This window comes from Callospermophilus lateralis, unplaced genomic scaffold, assembly GCF_048772815.1.
Source record: "Callospermophilus lateralis isolate mCalLat2 unplaced genomic scaffold, mCalLat2.hap1 Scaffold_103, whole genome shotgun sequence".
Classification (NCBI taxonomy): domain Eukaryota; kingdom Metazoa; phylum Chordata; class Mammalia; order Rodentia; family Sciuridae; genus Callospermophilus; species Callospermophilus lateralis.
Window position 1 is genome coordinate 1,561,616 of NW_027510486.1, and position 18,075 is coordinate 1,579,690.

Sequence of the window (18,075 nt, forward strand, 5' to 3'; positions counted from 1 at the left end):
CAAAGAAGTGGCTGCCACAGTCTCTGGCTGGGCACAAATCACGAGTCTCCACACAGCTTGTAGATTTAAACAGCAATTCTTTATTCCCGAACTCACACCGGCCGTCTACAAACACGCTCTGGGGGAATCCACGTTCTCTGCCCAAATCCACTCCGCATGGGCTTCTGTCTCCCAAAATATACTGTCTGACCATAAGCACTCAAGAGGAACTCAGCAGCAGGATACGCCCTATTCCAAAAGAGGAACACCCTAATCTCCTATTATACTAAACCGCCCTATTCTAAAGGGGAAACACCCTACTCTCCTATTATGCTAAACTGCCCTATTCTAAAGGGGGAACACCCTAAACACGGATCCTGCCCTGGTCTTTGAGCAAGGTCACCTTTCAGAAGTCCTTCCACTAGACAGCATGGGAGTAAGCTGGCAAGGAATTTGTCATACCTACTTGGCTGATGGCTCCCAGCATCTCCCCCCTTCTGATTAATTAAACAACAAGTAATGTGGCTTAAGGACCGTGCCTGGTAGGTTGTCCAGTTCAACATATGGCTCTTACCCGTCATTGGAAAACTGACCTTTAGGCGTCAGCCTCCTGTCTTAGGTTGATACCACTGCAACTGGATCATACCCGTCACTGACTACCGGTCCAGCATACAGCCATACTTGTGGATAGGTCTATGCACCAGTGGGGGGGTGAGGTTCTTTGCCTCACCTCTGTTGGCCCCCAAATTTGGCCTTGGTGCCAGTGGGGGAGTGAGGTTAATGTGGCTTAAGGACCGCGCCTGGTAGGTTGTCCAATTCAACATATGGTTCTTACCCGTCATCGGAAAACTGACCTTTAGGCAACTGACCTTTAGGCGTCAGCCTCCTGTCTTAGGTTGATACCATTGCAATTGGATCATACCCGTCACTGACTGCCGGTCCAGCATATAGCCATTGGCCCCCAAATTTAGACCATCACTAGCAGAAGGGAGGAGGATACAGAAATGCCACGACACCAAGCCAATTGACAGTTCCTTTGGAAAAATTGCATCATTGGTGACACCATCAGCAAAGATCACTGGTGACACCATCAGCAAAGATATGCCAGCGTTACCACAATTCGCTGTACCAAACTATAGTTACATAGTCCAGGCAAGTTCTGTAAGCAGTTCAAAGGGGAAGTATCTATCAATCTGTCCGTCTCTTCCCAAAGTCCGTTTCCTCCCAAAGTAAGTTGACTTCTTGATTGAGCATACTTGTTGAGTTATATTCATTGGGATGAAGATAGGAATTCTGGCAATGATGCTAAAAAGACATTATCCTGAAAAGAATTATTAAATATAATGAAAAGGAAAGGTGAAAGTAAACAAACAGATCTGTTAACCTACTTAAAAAACAATCCTTAACAGCTGTTTACCTGATTTAAATTAGTAAACAAGCAGATCTGTTAACCACCTTTAAAAATAATCTTTAACAGCTGTTTACCTAATTTAAATTAAGCCATTTAAATCACATGAATAAAAAAATAATAATTTGGATCCATTTTCTCATGAGCGCTCCTCATATATGAAATATGAACATACGCACACACAGACATATAACACAAAACACAAATGTGCAAACAAACGTACAACACATAAGATAATAATAAAGGCCTTGTAGCTTTACCTAGGTGAAATCTCCATTGCAATGTTTAAAAACTCTATAGTCAAAAAATAAAACTGATCAGAAAAACATTAACCTAGGTTTGTATGAGCTCAAAAAATAAAAATAGAACCTTATGATGTGGAAAAATGCAATAATAAAATAGATATTGAAAAAAGCATCCTGGTTAATCACTGTTGCAGATGTAAGAATGGCCAAGCTGGAGTTCTGGATATCAGCTGCTATGGATTTGAGTCAAATCATCTTCTTTTTGATCTGTAGAAATCGTTTTAGTTAGTTTTTCTGGAATCCAAATCGGTTGCTGTTCTCCTGTGGAAAAACAAAAACAGAGCCCCGACTCCAGAAAATCACTGGGTCAGGATCTTTCGATTGTCCTGTTAGAATATCTTTCCAAAGTACTTTAGTCTTATGTACATTTTTTGGATACATATGTCTTTCTGTAGCACTAAGTCCTGATGAATCCAAATTTAAAAAGTTTAGAGTAAAAAGCGTTATTTTAAGTTTATCTTTGGGGGATATATACCCCTTTCCAATTCCCTCTTTTTGCTTTAATAAGTATGTTTTAATAGTTTGATGAGCTCTTTCAACTATGCCTTGTCCCTGTGGATTGTATGGAATTCCTGTTATATGAGTAATACCAAATGATGAGCAAAATTGTTTAAAAGAGGTAGAGGTATAGCCAGGACCGTTATCAGTTTTTAACTGTTTAGGAACGCCCACAGTGGCAAAATTTTGTAAGCAATGAGCTATAACATCTTTAGTTTTTTCTCCGGCATGAAGGGAGCCCATCAAAAATCCGGAAGAAGTATCAACTGTAACATGTAAATATTTTAATTTTCCAAATTCTGGCAAGTGTGTGACGTCCATCTGCCAAATATGGTTAGGTATCAGTCCTCTAGGATTGACTCCAAGATTAACTTGTGGTAAAAAGGTCACACAATTTTGACATTGCTTTATTATATGTCTGGCTTGTTCCTTAGTTATTTTAAAACGCTTTTGTAAAGTCTTAGCATTAACATGGAATTTTTTATGAAAATTCGTAGCTTCTTCTAGTGTAGAGAAAATATGTATGTCATGTGTAGTTTTATCTGCTAAATCATTGCCCAAACTAAGGGCTCCAGGCAATCCTGTATGTGCTCTAATATGTCCTATAAAGAATGGATCTTTTCTGTCCCAGATTAGACTTTGTATAGTGGAAAACAAAGAGAAAACAGTAGAAGAAGGGGAAATCCTACCAGCATCTTCAAGAGATACTATAGCATTAACTACATACTGACTATCAGAAAATAAATTAAATACAGAATCTTTAAACATTAAAAAGGCTTGTAATACTGCATTAAGCTCTACCTTTTGAGCTGATTGTTTGGGTACTAAAAATGTAAAAGTTTGATCAGGGGTAACTACTGCTGCTGTACCATTATTTGACCCATCAGTGAATATATTTGGAGCATTCATGATAGGGGTTTTTCTTGTCATTTTTGGAAAAACTACAGGATGCTTAGACCAAAAAGACAACAAAGGATTAGATGGTAAGCGATTATCAAATGAAACATTAGATTTACACATGATTATTGCCCAAGTATTTAACTCATTAGCTAACTCATCAATTTGATCCATAGTATATGGAGTAATAATTTTATTGGGAGAAATTCCAAACACTCCCTTTGCTGCTTTTATTCCTTTGAGTATTAATTGTCCTACAGCCTCAGGATACCTAGTAAGAATAGTGTTAGGAGAATAAGATAAATGTATCCACAATAATGGACCTTCTTGCCAAAATACTCCTGTAGGAATATTTTTTGTTGGTAGTACAATAAATAATAAAGGCAAACTTATATCAATTCTATCCAAATGTATATTTTCCATATATGTTTCAATAATTTTCAATGCCTTTCTTGCTTTAGGAGTTAACATGCGAGGTGAGTTTGGATCTGATGGACCTTTTAGAATATCAAATAAAGGTCCCAATTCTCCTGTTGGTATGCCTAGATAAGGCCTTATCCAATTTATGTCTCCCAATAACTTTTGAAAGTCGTTAAGTGACTTGAGTTGATCTACTCATATTTGAATTTTTGGTGGACGGACCATGGTTGAGGATAATAGAACTCCTAAATAATTAATTGGAAAATTTAATTGTACTTTATCTATTGCTATCTCTAGATTATAATTTTTTAATAAGTTTGTAAGTGTGGCATAACATTCCAGCAATATGTTTTTATCTTTATGTGCCAATAATACATCATCCATATAGTGAAATATTTGTAGTTCAGGATTTTGATTTCTAAGTGGCTGGATTGCTTTATTAACATATATTTGACACATAGTTGGACTGTTAGCCATCCCTTGAGGGAGTACTTTCCATTCATATCTCTGATCAGGACCTTCATGATTCAGTGCAGGGATAGTAAATGCAAAACGTGGACTATCCTCGGGATGAATTGGAATTGAAAAAAAACAATCTTTAATATCTATGGCTAAAACATGCCAGGTTTTTGGCAAAGCAGACAATTGAGGAATCCCTGATTGAGCAGGTCCCATAATAACCATTTCATTATTAATGGCTCTTAAATCTTGCAATAATCTCCATTTACCAGATTTCTTTTTAATGACAAAAATGGGAGTATTATGGGGAGATACGGAAGGTTGTATATGTCCTTCCGCTAATTGTTGTTTGACCAGATCATGGGCTACTTGTATCTTTTCTTTAGTCAGGGGCCACTGAGGAACCCACACTGGTCTTTCTGATTTCCAAGTAATTTTTATTGTCTCAGTGGCCCTTTCTGAAAATCCAACCCATGTCTGTCTGTTCCTTGATCTATTTGAATTGGTGCTGCTATACCTTGTCCTTGTTTTCCTAATCTTTTTTCTTTCCTAAAACCTTGTCTAGCCCTAGTAGTGGGCGCATTAGGATTGATGTTATTTGTTAACGTCAAACCTAATTGATCTAGGACATCTCGTCCCCTTAAATTTATAGGAAGATGATCCAATACATAGGGCTGAATAGTTCCCTCACAACCTTCAGGATCCTTCCAATCTAATATCATTGCACTTCTATGGGGATTAGTCGCCACTCCTAGGCCTCGAAGCGTTTGAGTGGCTTGTTGTAATGGCCAATGTTTTGGCCATTCCTTACTAGATATGATGCTAAGGTCTGCACCTGTGTCCAGTAGCCCATTAAAGTCGTGTCCTTGAATATTTAGTTTTAACATTGGGCGAGAATATAAATTTAAAGACAACATAGCCCAATCTACACCTGTGGAGCCTAATCCCCTGGAACCTCTTTTTACACTATGACTAGGAAATTTATTATGTAGGCTGGGTATTATTAACAACTGTGCTATTCTGTCTCCAGGTGAAATTACTGATATACCTCTTGGAGAACTAGCTATAATTTTTATTTCACCTACATAATCGGGATCAATTACCCCAGGACTTATCATAAGTCCTTTTAATGTAGATGAACTACATCCCAATAATAAGCCTACTGTCCCTTGGGGAAGAGGTCCTTTTATTCCTGTGGGAATGATTTGAACTCCCATCTCTGGAGTTAGTACTGCTCTGGCAGAGGCGCAGATGTCCAACCCTGCGCTTCCTCGGGTTTGTCTGACGAGGGATTTAATGGACAATGTGTCCTGGGCACTACTCTGATGGTGTTGCTGGCTTCCTCCACTGCCCCGTATATTTGTGGTTGTGGGCCCCAGAGCATTGGGCCCACTTGTCTGTTTTTTGGCAATGGAGCCTGATGCCTTTCTCCATGATATCGTGGGTAAATACTTGGTCCTTGTTCGTTTTTTGATAAGGGAGTACCCTCTATGGTAGTTTGAGAACGGCATTCATTAGCCCAATGTCTCCCTCTACGGCATCGTGGGCAGATACCCGGTATTCTATTTCTTTGATACCTAGTTTTGTTAAATCCTCCTCCTATGGGGCAACTCCTTTTAAAATGTCCTGTTTGTTCACAATCATAGCATGTTTTTGGCCTGGCATCTAAAGCCTGTTGTACTGCAGCTGCCAAGACTTGCCCTTGTTCATTAATATCTCTACATAATTTAATATATGTGTTTAAATCTTCATGTCTCCATGGTCTAATAACCTCTCTGCAGCAACGATTAGCTTGGTCATAAGCCAGTTGTTTTATTAATGGCATTGCTTGTTCCATATCCCCAAAATTTTTGGCAGCCGTTTGAATTAGCCTATCTACAAAGTCAGCTTAAGGTTCATTAGCTCTCTGTATTACCTTAGATAGCTGACCTTGTAAATCTCCATGTCCTTGTAAAGTCTTCCATGCCCTAACTGCGTCTGCAGCAATTTGTGCATATATAGCAGGATCATATTCAATTTGTTGCCGCTGACCCTCATAAGGTCCTTTTCCTAGCAACATTTCTAAATTTCTTTGAGGGTAACCGGCTGCTGCATTTCTCCTAGCTGTCTCTGCACAAAATTCCTCATTGGCAACCTTCCATAACAAATATTGTCCTCCATTTAGCACAGATTTACACATGCTAGCCCAATCTGCTGGCGTCATGTCCAAGTTAGTAATGGACTCGACCATGCTCACCGTGAAGGAAGCTTGGGGACCATAGGTTGTTACAGCCTCTTTTAACTGCTTCACTGTTTTAAAATCTAAAGCACGGTGAATTCGCTGCCCTCCTGCCTGCTCAAGTACAGGGCATGCTAATCTTCGAGGTCCTGTCTCAGGATCCCAATTATCAACTACGGGGTTTGAGGGCCACTCAGCTGTCTCTATCGGTGGGGCTGTTGGTTGAATTAAACCCTCTTGTGATAAAACGGAGTTATTAACAGCCTCCTGTTGTGGCCTTTTTCCTAACAACCCCTTTTCCTTTAAATTTTTTTCCTCTGTCTGACTAGCTCGAGAGACCTTCTCTTTTGCTTGATCTAAAATGTCTTTCTCCATGTTCTGAACCTCTAACAATTTACTTAACATCTTTTCAGTTTGTTTTAATCTACTATAAAGATAACACAACCCAATAAGATAACACAAAACAAAACTGAAATTGAATGAAGCAAAAACGGAATAAAAAATCGTTGTATCAATTTTCTCTTCCTCAGGGCCGACAAACTTCAAGCCTTTAGTCAACCATTTTTTCCAGTTTGCCTGAGAAATTTCTAGGGATAGGCAGCTTGAAAGAAAAACAAAATAAATCAAAAGAAGAACACATTGTTTTTTGAAATGGTCACCCATTCTCTCGCCTTCCCTCAGGGGCGAGCAATTTCACTTACCTCCAAGTTTCAGACGTTCCGCGTACGAGCCACCAGATGCCGCAGTCTCTGGCTGGGCACAAATCACGAGTCTCCACACAGCTTGTAGATTCAAACAGCAATTCTTTATTCCCGAACTCACACCGGCCGTCTACAAACACGCTCTGGGGGAATCCACGTTCTCTGCCCAAATCCACTCCGCATGGGCTTCTGTCTCCCAAAATATACTGTCTGACCATAAGCACTCAAGAGGAACTCAGCAGCAGGATACGCCCTATTCCAAAAGAGGAACACCCTAATCTCCTATTATACTAAACCGCCCTATTCTAAAGGGGAAACACCCTACTCTCCTATTATGCTAAACTGCCCTATTCTAAAGGGGGAACACCCTAAACACGGATCCTGCCCTGGTCCTTGAGCAAGGTCACCTTTCAGAAGTCCTTCCACTAGACAGCATGGGAGTAAGCTGGCAAGGAATTTGTCATACCTACTTGGCTGATGGCTCCCAGCAAGTGGCATCAGGTGAAGATATAGGTTTAAAAATGGGTTTGGAAAATTTATCAATGATAAGGCTAACCTTGGCCAAAATATAACGATTAGCCATGATGTTGGTATGAGAAGCACAAATCCTAATGAACATAAAAAAGCACTGTGGCAGGATAATTGAGATGGAGCCTGGCCTGAGATAACCCCAGAGCTGACCCACTTGGTCAATCCTAATGCTGTCACATTTTAAGATACCTTCAAATAGCATTTGAGGAATCTTTCTCTTATATTCAATGGAGGAAGATTTTCCCCAACTTACACAACACAGTGTCAGGATTAAATCACAGGGAGGCAATGCAGCCAAAAGCTACCTAAGAGTTAACACAGTTCACACAATCCAATTCTTTCTTATCAGAAAAGATTCAGCTTGATGAAAATGCTGAAGGAGTTTCCTGGATAATGTACAAGAAGAAACAAATCAAACCCCTAATAATTCTTTCTGCATCACCAGTTTTAAACTTCTTCCCCCCAAAAGGTCCGTTTCTTACCTACTCTACTTTTAGTTATAATTTCCTATTTCAGTAACCTTCCTTGTGAACTCCAGAGTACCTTTGTAATCCAAATCTTTGCATTAAAATTCAGAACAAAGAAAGTAGACCAGGTGGATATAGAATACAACCTGGAAGTATTAACTACATTTCATAGTGAATCTTTAGTTTTCTAAAATGCTGCCAATAGTCTATTCTATGTTTATATCTGCCTCTGCTTTCTCCCTTTGATTTTGTATTCTGCCATCTGTCAAATGTGAAAATTAATACAAACAGACAAGGAAATGTATTGTGATTGACATTTTACATGGACTATTTTTGTTCCTTTTGAACATTCTCATAGCCTTTAAGGATTCTGAAAGATAACACTGAACAACATCATCGCCCCAGAACAGCATCACAAAAATTCTCCCTGAGCATTGTGACCTTCCCTCCTCCCATCAGGAGAGAAGGGTGCAGACTCATCACCCCTGAGGACTTGAGGAAAGCAGGGAAATGCGGTGCCTGGAAGGCTGAGCCTGGTCCATGCTTGAACATTTGGCCTCAGCACAGCAGGATGCACTACCCCTAGAGAGGCCACGGAGGCCAAGAGAGCCTTTTCTGAGTTGCTGGAGAGCTGAAAGAAAGACTGGCTGGAAGCCTCCTGGAAGAAGGTCACTTGATTAACTCAGCCCATGTGATCCTGATAACAGTATCAAGTACTATCACAGGGAAGAGTTTTCAATTTATTTCACAGAAAAGAGAGCTTGATCCAAGGCAGCATCTCTGCTCCCCTGGGAAAGCTCCCACAGGAAGCTCAGGGAAGATAGTCCAGGGCCTTTGCTGGGTCTTTACCTCCCACTCTTCAGGGCCCGCTGGCCAGGATCCTTGTTCTTCCCTGCTGGGCTTCTGCACACTTAGGTTTACAAGAAGGAGGCCAAAGCATGAGGAGAGGGAATGAGGTCAGCCCTTCCCAACTTTCCTCTAAGATTTAGAGTAATCTTCAAGGGAGAGGTTCATTTCTGTTGTTTGGATTTTCTGTGCATTTTTTTTTAATTTGTGTGTATTTCATGGAATTGAAAGTCAGTTGTGTTTGCCTGCCCAGTGGACCTCCTCCCTCCCCCTTCATCTTTCTGTGAGGGACCGAGTGCCCTGCTCTCAGCCCATTTGGTTCAGGAAGGGCTGCCCTAACCCCATGAGGCGGAGAGCACATAAAACACTGGGGTAGTCACAGAAAGCACTCTGTTCAAGCCTTCAGGGATTGGTTAAGAGATCCCACTTCACCCAGGCTGGAGTGGTGAGAACTGCAAACCTGGGGCTGTGGCTGGTGCTGTCTGTGGGATGGAGTTGACAAAATGGCCACATGGCAGCTGGTGCTGTGGCCATCCTTGCTTTCTATGTTCAGGCTTCATTCCAAAACACCCATGTGATGGCAAGAAAAACAGAGAGAGAGAGAGAGAGAGAGAGAGAGAGAGAGAGAGAGAGAGAGAGACAGACAGACGGAAGCAATTTGTAGACACTTCTGCACTTCTGAACGGCTCTGAATTCATCCATGCAGGGACTGAATCTCTGGACTTCTAAATTAAGTGAGTTCATAAGCTCACTTGCTTTCCCCGGGAAGTTATTTAAGAGACTAAGTCAGAACAGAGGCTCGAAAGATCCACCTAGATTGAAAATTACAGGTTTCCAGTGGGCAGCCCATTTCACAGGCTCTCCAAAAGTGTCTTGTTTCAAAAGTTGATTTACTGTACTTTTCTCTCAGGGTAATAATGTTATGCACAACCAAGACACCATTTTCTCAGGGGCTCTGTGTGGTCACCATGTTTACTTTGGTTTGAGTCCTGGAAGAGACTGCAGCCAACCTTATTAATCAGAGTTACAGTCTCTAGCTTGGTATCCTATTTTCTTTTAAAATGATATAAGACTTCTGTTCTAAATCTGCATATTTACATGGACTCACATCAATAATATACATTCTTGCCTTTTCATATTGTCCTTGTTTTTGTCTCCATTTTGTGAAATCCCATTCACTAATTTTTTTCTTGCTTACTCTCCACACCCTCTCTTCCAACATACGTCCCTGACTATATGGTCCATTTAATGAGATTTGGCTTTTTTTTTTTTTAAGCCCAGAGAGGGCACTCAATCACTGAGCCATGTCCTCTGTCCTATTTTGTATTTTATTTAGAGACAGGGTTTCACTGAGTTGCTTAGCATCTCATTGTTGCTGAGGCTGGCTTTGAACTCATGATCCTCTTGCCTCAGCCTCCCAAATCCCTGGGATTACAGGCATGTGCCACCGTGCCTGGTTAATAAGCCTTAACTTTGAATTTGCATTTCCATATATCTTCCTATTATGAAATAAGCATAAATATAGCTATTATCAACTTGCCACTTATGGAATATCTTCTATCAAAACAAGTTCCCCAACTGTATTATTTATTTTATCTTCTCAAACACCCTATGGAATCGCTGTGACTTTGGCTATATTATTTAACTTTTCTGTTCCTTATTTTCCTCCACTATGAAATAGACACATGGATATCAGAGCTGAAACTGGAAGCCTGGTTTGCATTTCTCTAAACTTGTGATCTTCTACCAAAATGGCTGATGCCCCTCCATGGGTGCTGGGTGCTATGTTGCACAGTCTTTCTTCAAATGAATCAGCTGCCTTAAGATCTCTGATAAAATGGTTTTTCAATGACTCATTCAGGCTGCTTGAGTACCTTCCCTCAGCAACCTGTGTGCCTCTGTGAAGGAAGCACCCAGAAGAGACAGAGAAGAGAGGGAAAGAAGTTAAAAAAAAATCTGCAGTCAAAGCAAGATACATCCTGTATAAACATGTTTAACAAATAGACCCATCTTTCCATGTTTCCCCTCAAGGAATCATTGAGAAAATATTACAGTAAAAAAAGGGGGGGGGCAGTATGAAACATAGAAATGCATGGATGACTTTATGCCTGGGAAAATATCTGGCTCTATCTCTGGACACTCTTCCATACTTAAAATAATTATAATCTGGATTTCATAGAAAATTCCTAAAATTTCCAGAAAAGGAACAGCTACAAATGTCCATATCTTGGATAAGGATTAACTTCCCCCTCAGGTTCTCAGCATTCTGTGGTAAGAAATAATTCATTTTTTCTCCTATTACATTACAGTGCAGATAATAATTTGTATAATATAATGGGAAGCTGAGCATGGCAGAGGGCAAGGTCAGATGCAAATCCAACAGGTTACCTGCCGCCTGCTCTCCAATTGCATCTGGCTAGGAAATGGGTTCATCCGGGACTTCTAGGACAGCTATTTTCTTCATGATTTACATACAGAGAAAATTAGAGAGGCAATTTTTCTGATGGGTGAGAAAGTAGCAGCTGAAAGGATAATATATGCTGAGAGGTGGACTGAGCTTTAATTTTCGGTTGTTGTTAGTAAGGGTATTGTAGTTCGTAGGCCAACCTGGAAGACTAGAGATCATGGGACTGGATTATGGGTTTATTCAAAGCAAATTAAAAAGCTCCAAGTTCTTGAGGAGCCAAATCCAATACTTATTTAGTGGTTGAGAAGAATCCCTTTTTAAATCTATGTTCCTGAAAGAATTGAGAAACCCAAATCCTTAGGTTTTTATGAGAACAACAGACCAAGACTAATCATTTTAGTTGAATGCATAAAGGAGAAAAATATCTTCCTCAATACAGAAAGAGAAGAGCCTTTTGAAGTTAAAAGGATGAGAAAGAAAAAAAAATGACCAAAGAGGGCAGGACACACACACACACACACACACACACACACACACACACTCCAGAAGTGATTGAAATAAAGAGAAGGTGAACCTTCACATAGCCAGAAGAGGAGCTCTAGAGCAGATATTACATAATTGTTGTGAATACAAATCAGATCATCTTAGCACAGTGATAATAAAAGGATCAATGTTTGAATTAAAGTTGTAGCTTTTATAACAGGTGTCATTGGACTCCCACGACACTCAAAATGAAAGAAGTCAAGTAAGTTCTAAGTGGGCTTCTTGTCCATGTGTCAATCAGCTACTTGATTTTTTTCTCATAATGTCTTGGACATGTTTTCATGCCTATGCACATAGATTTCTCTAACTAATCATAAATGTTGCCAAGTATTTTGCATTATGAGCAATTCGGTCCTGTATGTGTTGATTTGGTGAAACTACAGTTAGGACCACCAGTGTGTGACTGAGAAATGGAACCAGAAAGCAGAAGATTTCCCAAAAGAGGTGGTGCCCCCAGACCCTGCTCCCCAGAACTCCTCAGAGCTGCTGTGATGGTTGAACTAGCAGTGGGGTGACCCAGACTGCAAGCAGAAGCTGAAAATTGTTGCTAGGGGACTTACCTGCTCCAGATCCTCCAGTGACCTTTTGTTTTCTCCTGTTGGATCCTGGTAAGGCAAGACGAAGAGCTCGGCAGTGGTGGGTAAACCAGGCTGTACTGCCACCAGGATGTGCTGGCTTGGAATTCCTGTGGCCTGAGAAAGAGAGACTCAGGTGAGGTCCTTCAGAAAATGGTGAAAAGGAACCAGGTATTCAGCTGGGGTGTGGGTTCAGGCAGAAGATACAGGGAAGTGTGTGGGGGACATGAAGGCAGAGGCCTGGGTGCTCCTGGCAGGAAGGCACAGGAGAGGCACCCCTGGATCACAAGTGCAGACTCCAGAGAGATCCACAGAGGTTTCTTCCCAGCTCCACCACTGTGAGACTCACCCATCGCTTATCTTCTCACTGCCTATATTTCCTCAAATAGAAAACAGGACCCTCACTAACTTCTTTATCTGTCCCCCCCAGCCATCATCCATGCTAACCCAGCTTCTTCCTTTGTCACCCAAGTGGAGATACTCTTCAAATCCACCAGTCATATTCTAATTATCAACCCAACTAGGACAGCCCTCAGGGGCTCCTGTTCACTTCTGTCCAGTACCAGAAGCTGATGGCCAGTCCTGCTCCATGAAGCACTCTGAGCTCTTCACTTGCTGTGCTCACGCTTCTCTTAAAAATTAGAAATATTACTCAATTTCCTCTTTGCCTTTTTCTAGCTTTCCCTTGAGCTTATATCCCAGGGTGTTCCCCAATCCCTCTCTCTAGACAGTTCTAGAATCAATATTTATAATCCCATCTTTTCTCTTCATGATCAGTCAGAACACACTGCTTGGCTCTTCACTAGGACTTCCAACAAATGTGTCAAAAAAAGAACTTGCCATTCCACCCCCCGCCATTTTCATTCTATCTTTGAGGTGACAGGAAGTAGGCCCTTCCCAGATTCCCTAGCCTGAAGCCTTACACTCACCTCCTGTATTATGCCCTCCTCACTCTGTTACATGCAATCATCCTATGAGACCCTGACAAGTCCTCTTCCACACTAATGATCCTACTGGTTCCTTCTCACTTAAACATCCACCACTGAAATCCCAATTCAATCTTTATGTGTACCCCATCAAGTTTTACCTGTGTTTCTCTGTGTGCCTGCCACCTCCCTCAGGATGTCTTTTCTCTCTCTTTGCAGATAGAACTCTGCTTACCTTTCATGAGTCATTTACAAATCCACACATTTCAGTACATTGTTCCCTAGTTTCTCAAGTAGGTGACTGTCTTGGAGCTACATTTTTGAAGCAGTCACAATTTTTTTATACATTTGATTCCTTATCGTGTGCCTGGAATTTTGCTAAGTAACTTATAGATATTGTTTTATGCAAAATAAATAAATAAATAATAAAGCAAGCAAGTATAGTTCCATCTCATTTGGATGGTAAAAAATCACATCACAGGTTGGTGCCTCAGGATGCTCATTCTGAGTTTAGTGTTCAGGGAACTTAGTAAGAAGAGCTTGAGAATAACACCTATGGGGTAGAGAAGGTTAGCAGGCATGGATAGGGGAGGAACTGAACAGCCATGTAGGTCCAGTCTCAAAGGACCTGTGGAGAGAAAGGCTGGCCTTCAGAGTTTTTGTAGGTTGGGATGAGATGGCCAGGACTTTGTGTGTATAACCATACATGTCCATCACTTGACTGGAGCTACCCTGTGAGATGACATGATCCACGACAAGGCAGGTAAAGCCTCTGCCCACAGCTCCCTAGCAGCCAAGACAAATCTCTCCTGAGCCAGGATCTAGGTATGTGTCCTTATCTCCACCCCAGGAAAGATGGGTGCTGAGGGCAGGTGAAATAGTGGCTCAAGACCATTTAGGAAGAGGCTGTGAGGCTTATGAAGCTGCATTTCCAGTGAAGCCTGTGATGGTAACCTGAACTCTAGGCCTCCTTTCTCCTGACAAACACACATACCAGCTCCCATTACAGCTGAGCACATGCTGTTTAATGCCCCTATTAGATTGTAAACTCAGAGATTAAATTAAATCATCCTCATTATAACAAAAATGCTTCCTGAATGACATTTAATTAAAGATTTCATCATGATATGTCAATAGCAAAAGCCAATTTGATGAGGAATGTACCACTAATTTTATACCAAATTCTCTCACATAAATGAATAGGAAGAAAACTGCCAATAAACCGATTCTAAGTTGTACATTTTCTAGGGATTGTTTGGGCACACTTGGCAATGTGTCCCTTAAGACTTAGGAAAGTAGCCAAGTGTAATTACTGATCTCAAAGACAGGGTTCCAGGGGACCACAGGCTGGATCAGCTGCCTACTGGGATGGAGTAACTGGAAAATTTTGGGTACTAAAAGATATTACCACCCCCCCACCACCACCACCCTGTCCTGAAGGATGCTTAGCAACACATTTATTCTTGTTTAGCTGATTATAATATGCAGCAGCCTTAGGAATACTGATGAGCAGTGGTTTCTGGCCTATTGGGCAGCTGGTGGGAAGGAGGTGGCCCAGGACATCTGACCTCTAGATAATGTGAAGAGAAATCATCCCAGAAGGCTAATCACTGCTGAGCTGGTGCCCACAATCACCTGGTGGGTTTGGATTGTTGGCTGGGATACTTAGGTCCCTAGGGGATCCCATGTCTCTAGAAGGTTGCAGAGTGAACCAAGTGGGCTGTGGGTGGGTTCATGAAAAGTTGTAAGTCATCTCGCTTGAATAGCAGAAGAAAGAAACCAATTGTCACTCCAGGGAAAGATGGCTCCAAAGGCAGAAAGTCCTTAGTCTAGTAGCTGCCCTTCCTGGTGGCCATAGTGTTGAAGCTTCAATAAGGGCATGCCTGGTGAAGCCATGGAGACAGAACTGGACTGCAATTACCAGGAGACACATGAAGATCCCCCTTCTCTACCCCAATATGGCTTCCATCCCTGTTTCTCCTTGAAGAAAGACAACAGACAGCAGTACTGTGGAACAGTAGGAAACCACAAAATGGAGATTCTAGCCTTGAAGGTCTGAGCCTGAATTTGTAGCGGCATGACCTTGGGAAAGTTCCTTGACATCTTTTATACCTGTAAAAGGAGTACAAGCTTCATAGGCTTATCCTTGGTATTTAACATTAAACAGTATGAAGCATGGACGGGAGGGTCTAGAATATTTTAAGTGGTAAACAAATGTCAATAAAGGTGATGGTGTGAGGACTGGAATGCTGAGAGGCTGATATAGGATCTCTTTTCTGACCAGGGTTCTCTGAAGGTCTTATTACAACACCATTTTCCATCAGTGATAACATGTGTTGGGAGTAGGATATACAGAAACTTAAACTGGTTTTCTGTGTGGGTTTAGAACCTCAGGAAAAGACAGCTCGTGCCTAATGTCCTGGGTTTGTGCACCTAGTCTAAGCAACCAAGGAGCTGCTATCCCACTGTGCTTACTCCTGCAAGTGGAGTATGTCGGGGAAGATGGTACCCCCACAAAGGGTGTCTTACCCACTCTTCAGGAACATCTGCTCAGGGAGGGATAAAGTGTACCCTCTTGGATGCCCCTAGAAACCTCAGGAGATCATGTTGCATTACAAACCTTAAACACTGGACTCAGGCCCTTCATTTCAATTCTGAAGCTTTGTCACCTATTGTCTGTGAGAGTTTATGAAAGTCTTATAACTTCTCTGAACCTCAGTTGCCTCATCTATGAAAATAAAATAGTAATAGCTTCCTCTTGATACTGGTACAGGAGGGAAATGTCTTATTTAAGAGAAGCAGCACATATGACCCACCATCAGGTATGAGTCCTCACTGCACACAGTGGTGGGGCTGGCACCCAGGCTGCTCTTAGTAATTACACCTGCCCACGAGGACACTCTGGCACATGCCCCTCCATCATTATTCACAGGGGCTCATCTTACACTAAAGGCCTCATCCATCGTGAACTCTCTCTAAGCAGAATCAACTCTGTGAGGGACAAGCACCTCGTGACCCTCACGGTTGCTCTTTACCCTGGTGTGTGCTACAGGCCTGCATGTGGGGGCTCAGCACCGGTGACACCACACCTCAGAACTAGCCTCCTGTGGCTCCATCTCTTTCCTGTCCCTTTTTAGGTGTTCTTCCATAAAGTTCTCCAAGGAAAGAGAGAAAATGGGTCCAAATGAAAGAAGAACTCTTGCCACTCACTTCTACCAGGGACTTTTTGATGACTCTGCTGATGTCCCTCCTCCACTCAGGAATGTCCGGGTTGTAGTCATCCAGGTTTGGAGAAAAGGACAAGTGAAGAGAACAGAATTCCTCTGGGGATACAACAGCAGGTGGATTACTGGAAGTCAGGTAGTTTAGTCAAGCAGCATAAACTTTGTATTTGATGCAAAGCCCTCATGAAGGGTCCTCTCTCCTTTCACACTCACCAGAGAAAGAAAATTTTCTATCCCTGTCCCTGGTATCTCATTAGTTCCTTACTTTATAAACCAAATTCTAGGACTCTGGCTCACTCCTAGCTCTATAGACTCTGACTATTATCCCCAGTTCCAAACTTGGCCTTCCTGGATCCTAACTGACTTTTGAGCTCGGAATACATAATATACTTATGACCCCAGGGCCTTTGCCTGTCCTCTTTCTCCACCTGGAATGCCCATTCACCCCACTGTCTTTCCACAAAGCTTTCAAGCTCTAGTTTAAGTTTTCCCGACTGACCATTCTACCAAACCCCAAACATTTTAATTTTTTAATGAAACTACTATGTTTTTCACATACTTTTATCATTTGATTGTATAATAATAGTTATATAATTATATACTTTTATTTATTATAGTTACTTTATCTTTTGTCTGCAAAGAAGTTTCATTGAAAGGAATGTTAAGCTCCTTATGTTGAGGACTGTGCTCGTTTTTTGTGTAACCCCTGAATTAGGCCTGGGTTCATCTGCATCCTCCAGGAAATGGGTTGGGGATTAAACAAGCAAAGATTTTATGAACAGAATCATCTTTGGGAGAAAATGAGGAGGGACCCAGGGGAGGCATGGAGAGCCATCAGCTCACAGGCCTGCAGGGCTGTGAGATAGAGGAAGAGGGCTGGTGACTGCCCTGCAGCATACAGAAAGCTCAGCAAGATGACTGGGAGATGTTGAACCAAAGCTGACCTGCAAAGGAGTCCCCTGTGTCCCAGGAATGGGCCAGCCTCGGTACCCCTGGAACCCCCATCACTGGCTGGGATCCATCCCTAGAAGAAGCAACCAGGCCCAGGACAGTGAGGAATTCCAGAGCACAGCATCCAGGGTTTGTCAGTTTTGCTTCCCAGAGTTGGAAGTTTCTAGGGTGCATCTTTATGGCTTCTATACCTTAACACAGGGCAGTGTTTGCCAAAGGACACACCCAGGTAAGCTCTCCCCTACAACCTGTGAGTGACTCCACAGTGAAGTTTAGATTCTTACCAAGCCTTCCTGTTCCCCCACACGCTGGTGTAGACTTACTCTCCTACCCCAGCTCACCTCTGCCTCTCCACATTGCAGCATGTAGCTCTTCTCATTATTCAGTCTGCTAGCAGACATTCTGACCAACTGACCTCAGGCAGCCTCCTGTTCACCAGCCCTGTATACCCTCCATCTCTGGATCCTGTTTGTCTTCTTTATACCTAATATTATCTAATTTGTCTTCACTACATGTCTCCCTAACTGGAATGTAAAATGATTAAGAACAGGGACTATGTTCCTGGCTGTGAGAGAGTGCTAGAACATAGTAGGTTTTCAATTATTATCTCTGGGACATTTAATTAGTAAATGTTTATTGAATAAATAAATGGTTAAATTATAGTGAAGGCTCTCTGTTATTTCTATGTTTACTTCTTCAGTACACAGTCCTTATTTTAAG

At 41.8% G+C, this 18,075-nt stretch overlaps 1 protein-coding gene across 1 annotated transcript in view; it reads right to left on the reverse strand.

Annotated features, from left to right (window-relative positions):
* Nucleotides 1-18,075, reverse strand: part of LOC143639971 (VPS10 domain-containing receptor SorCS1-like) — a 78,607-nt gene that overhangs the window by 23,028 nt on the left and 37,504 nt on the right. Inside the window, exons 9-10 of the mRNA XM_077107977.1 lie at nucleotides 16,391-16,503; nucleotides 12,240-12,371 (exon numbers count right to left, since the gene is read on the reverse strand). Coding sequence (XP_076964092.1) covers nucleotides 12,240-12,371; nucleotides 16,391-16,503 — 245 coding nt within the window. The remainder of the gene's footprint in view (nucleotides 1-12,239; nucleotides 12,372-16,390; nucleotides 16,504-18,075) is intronic.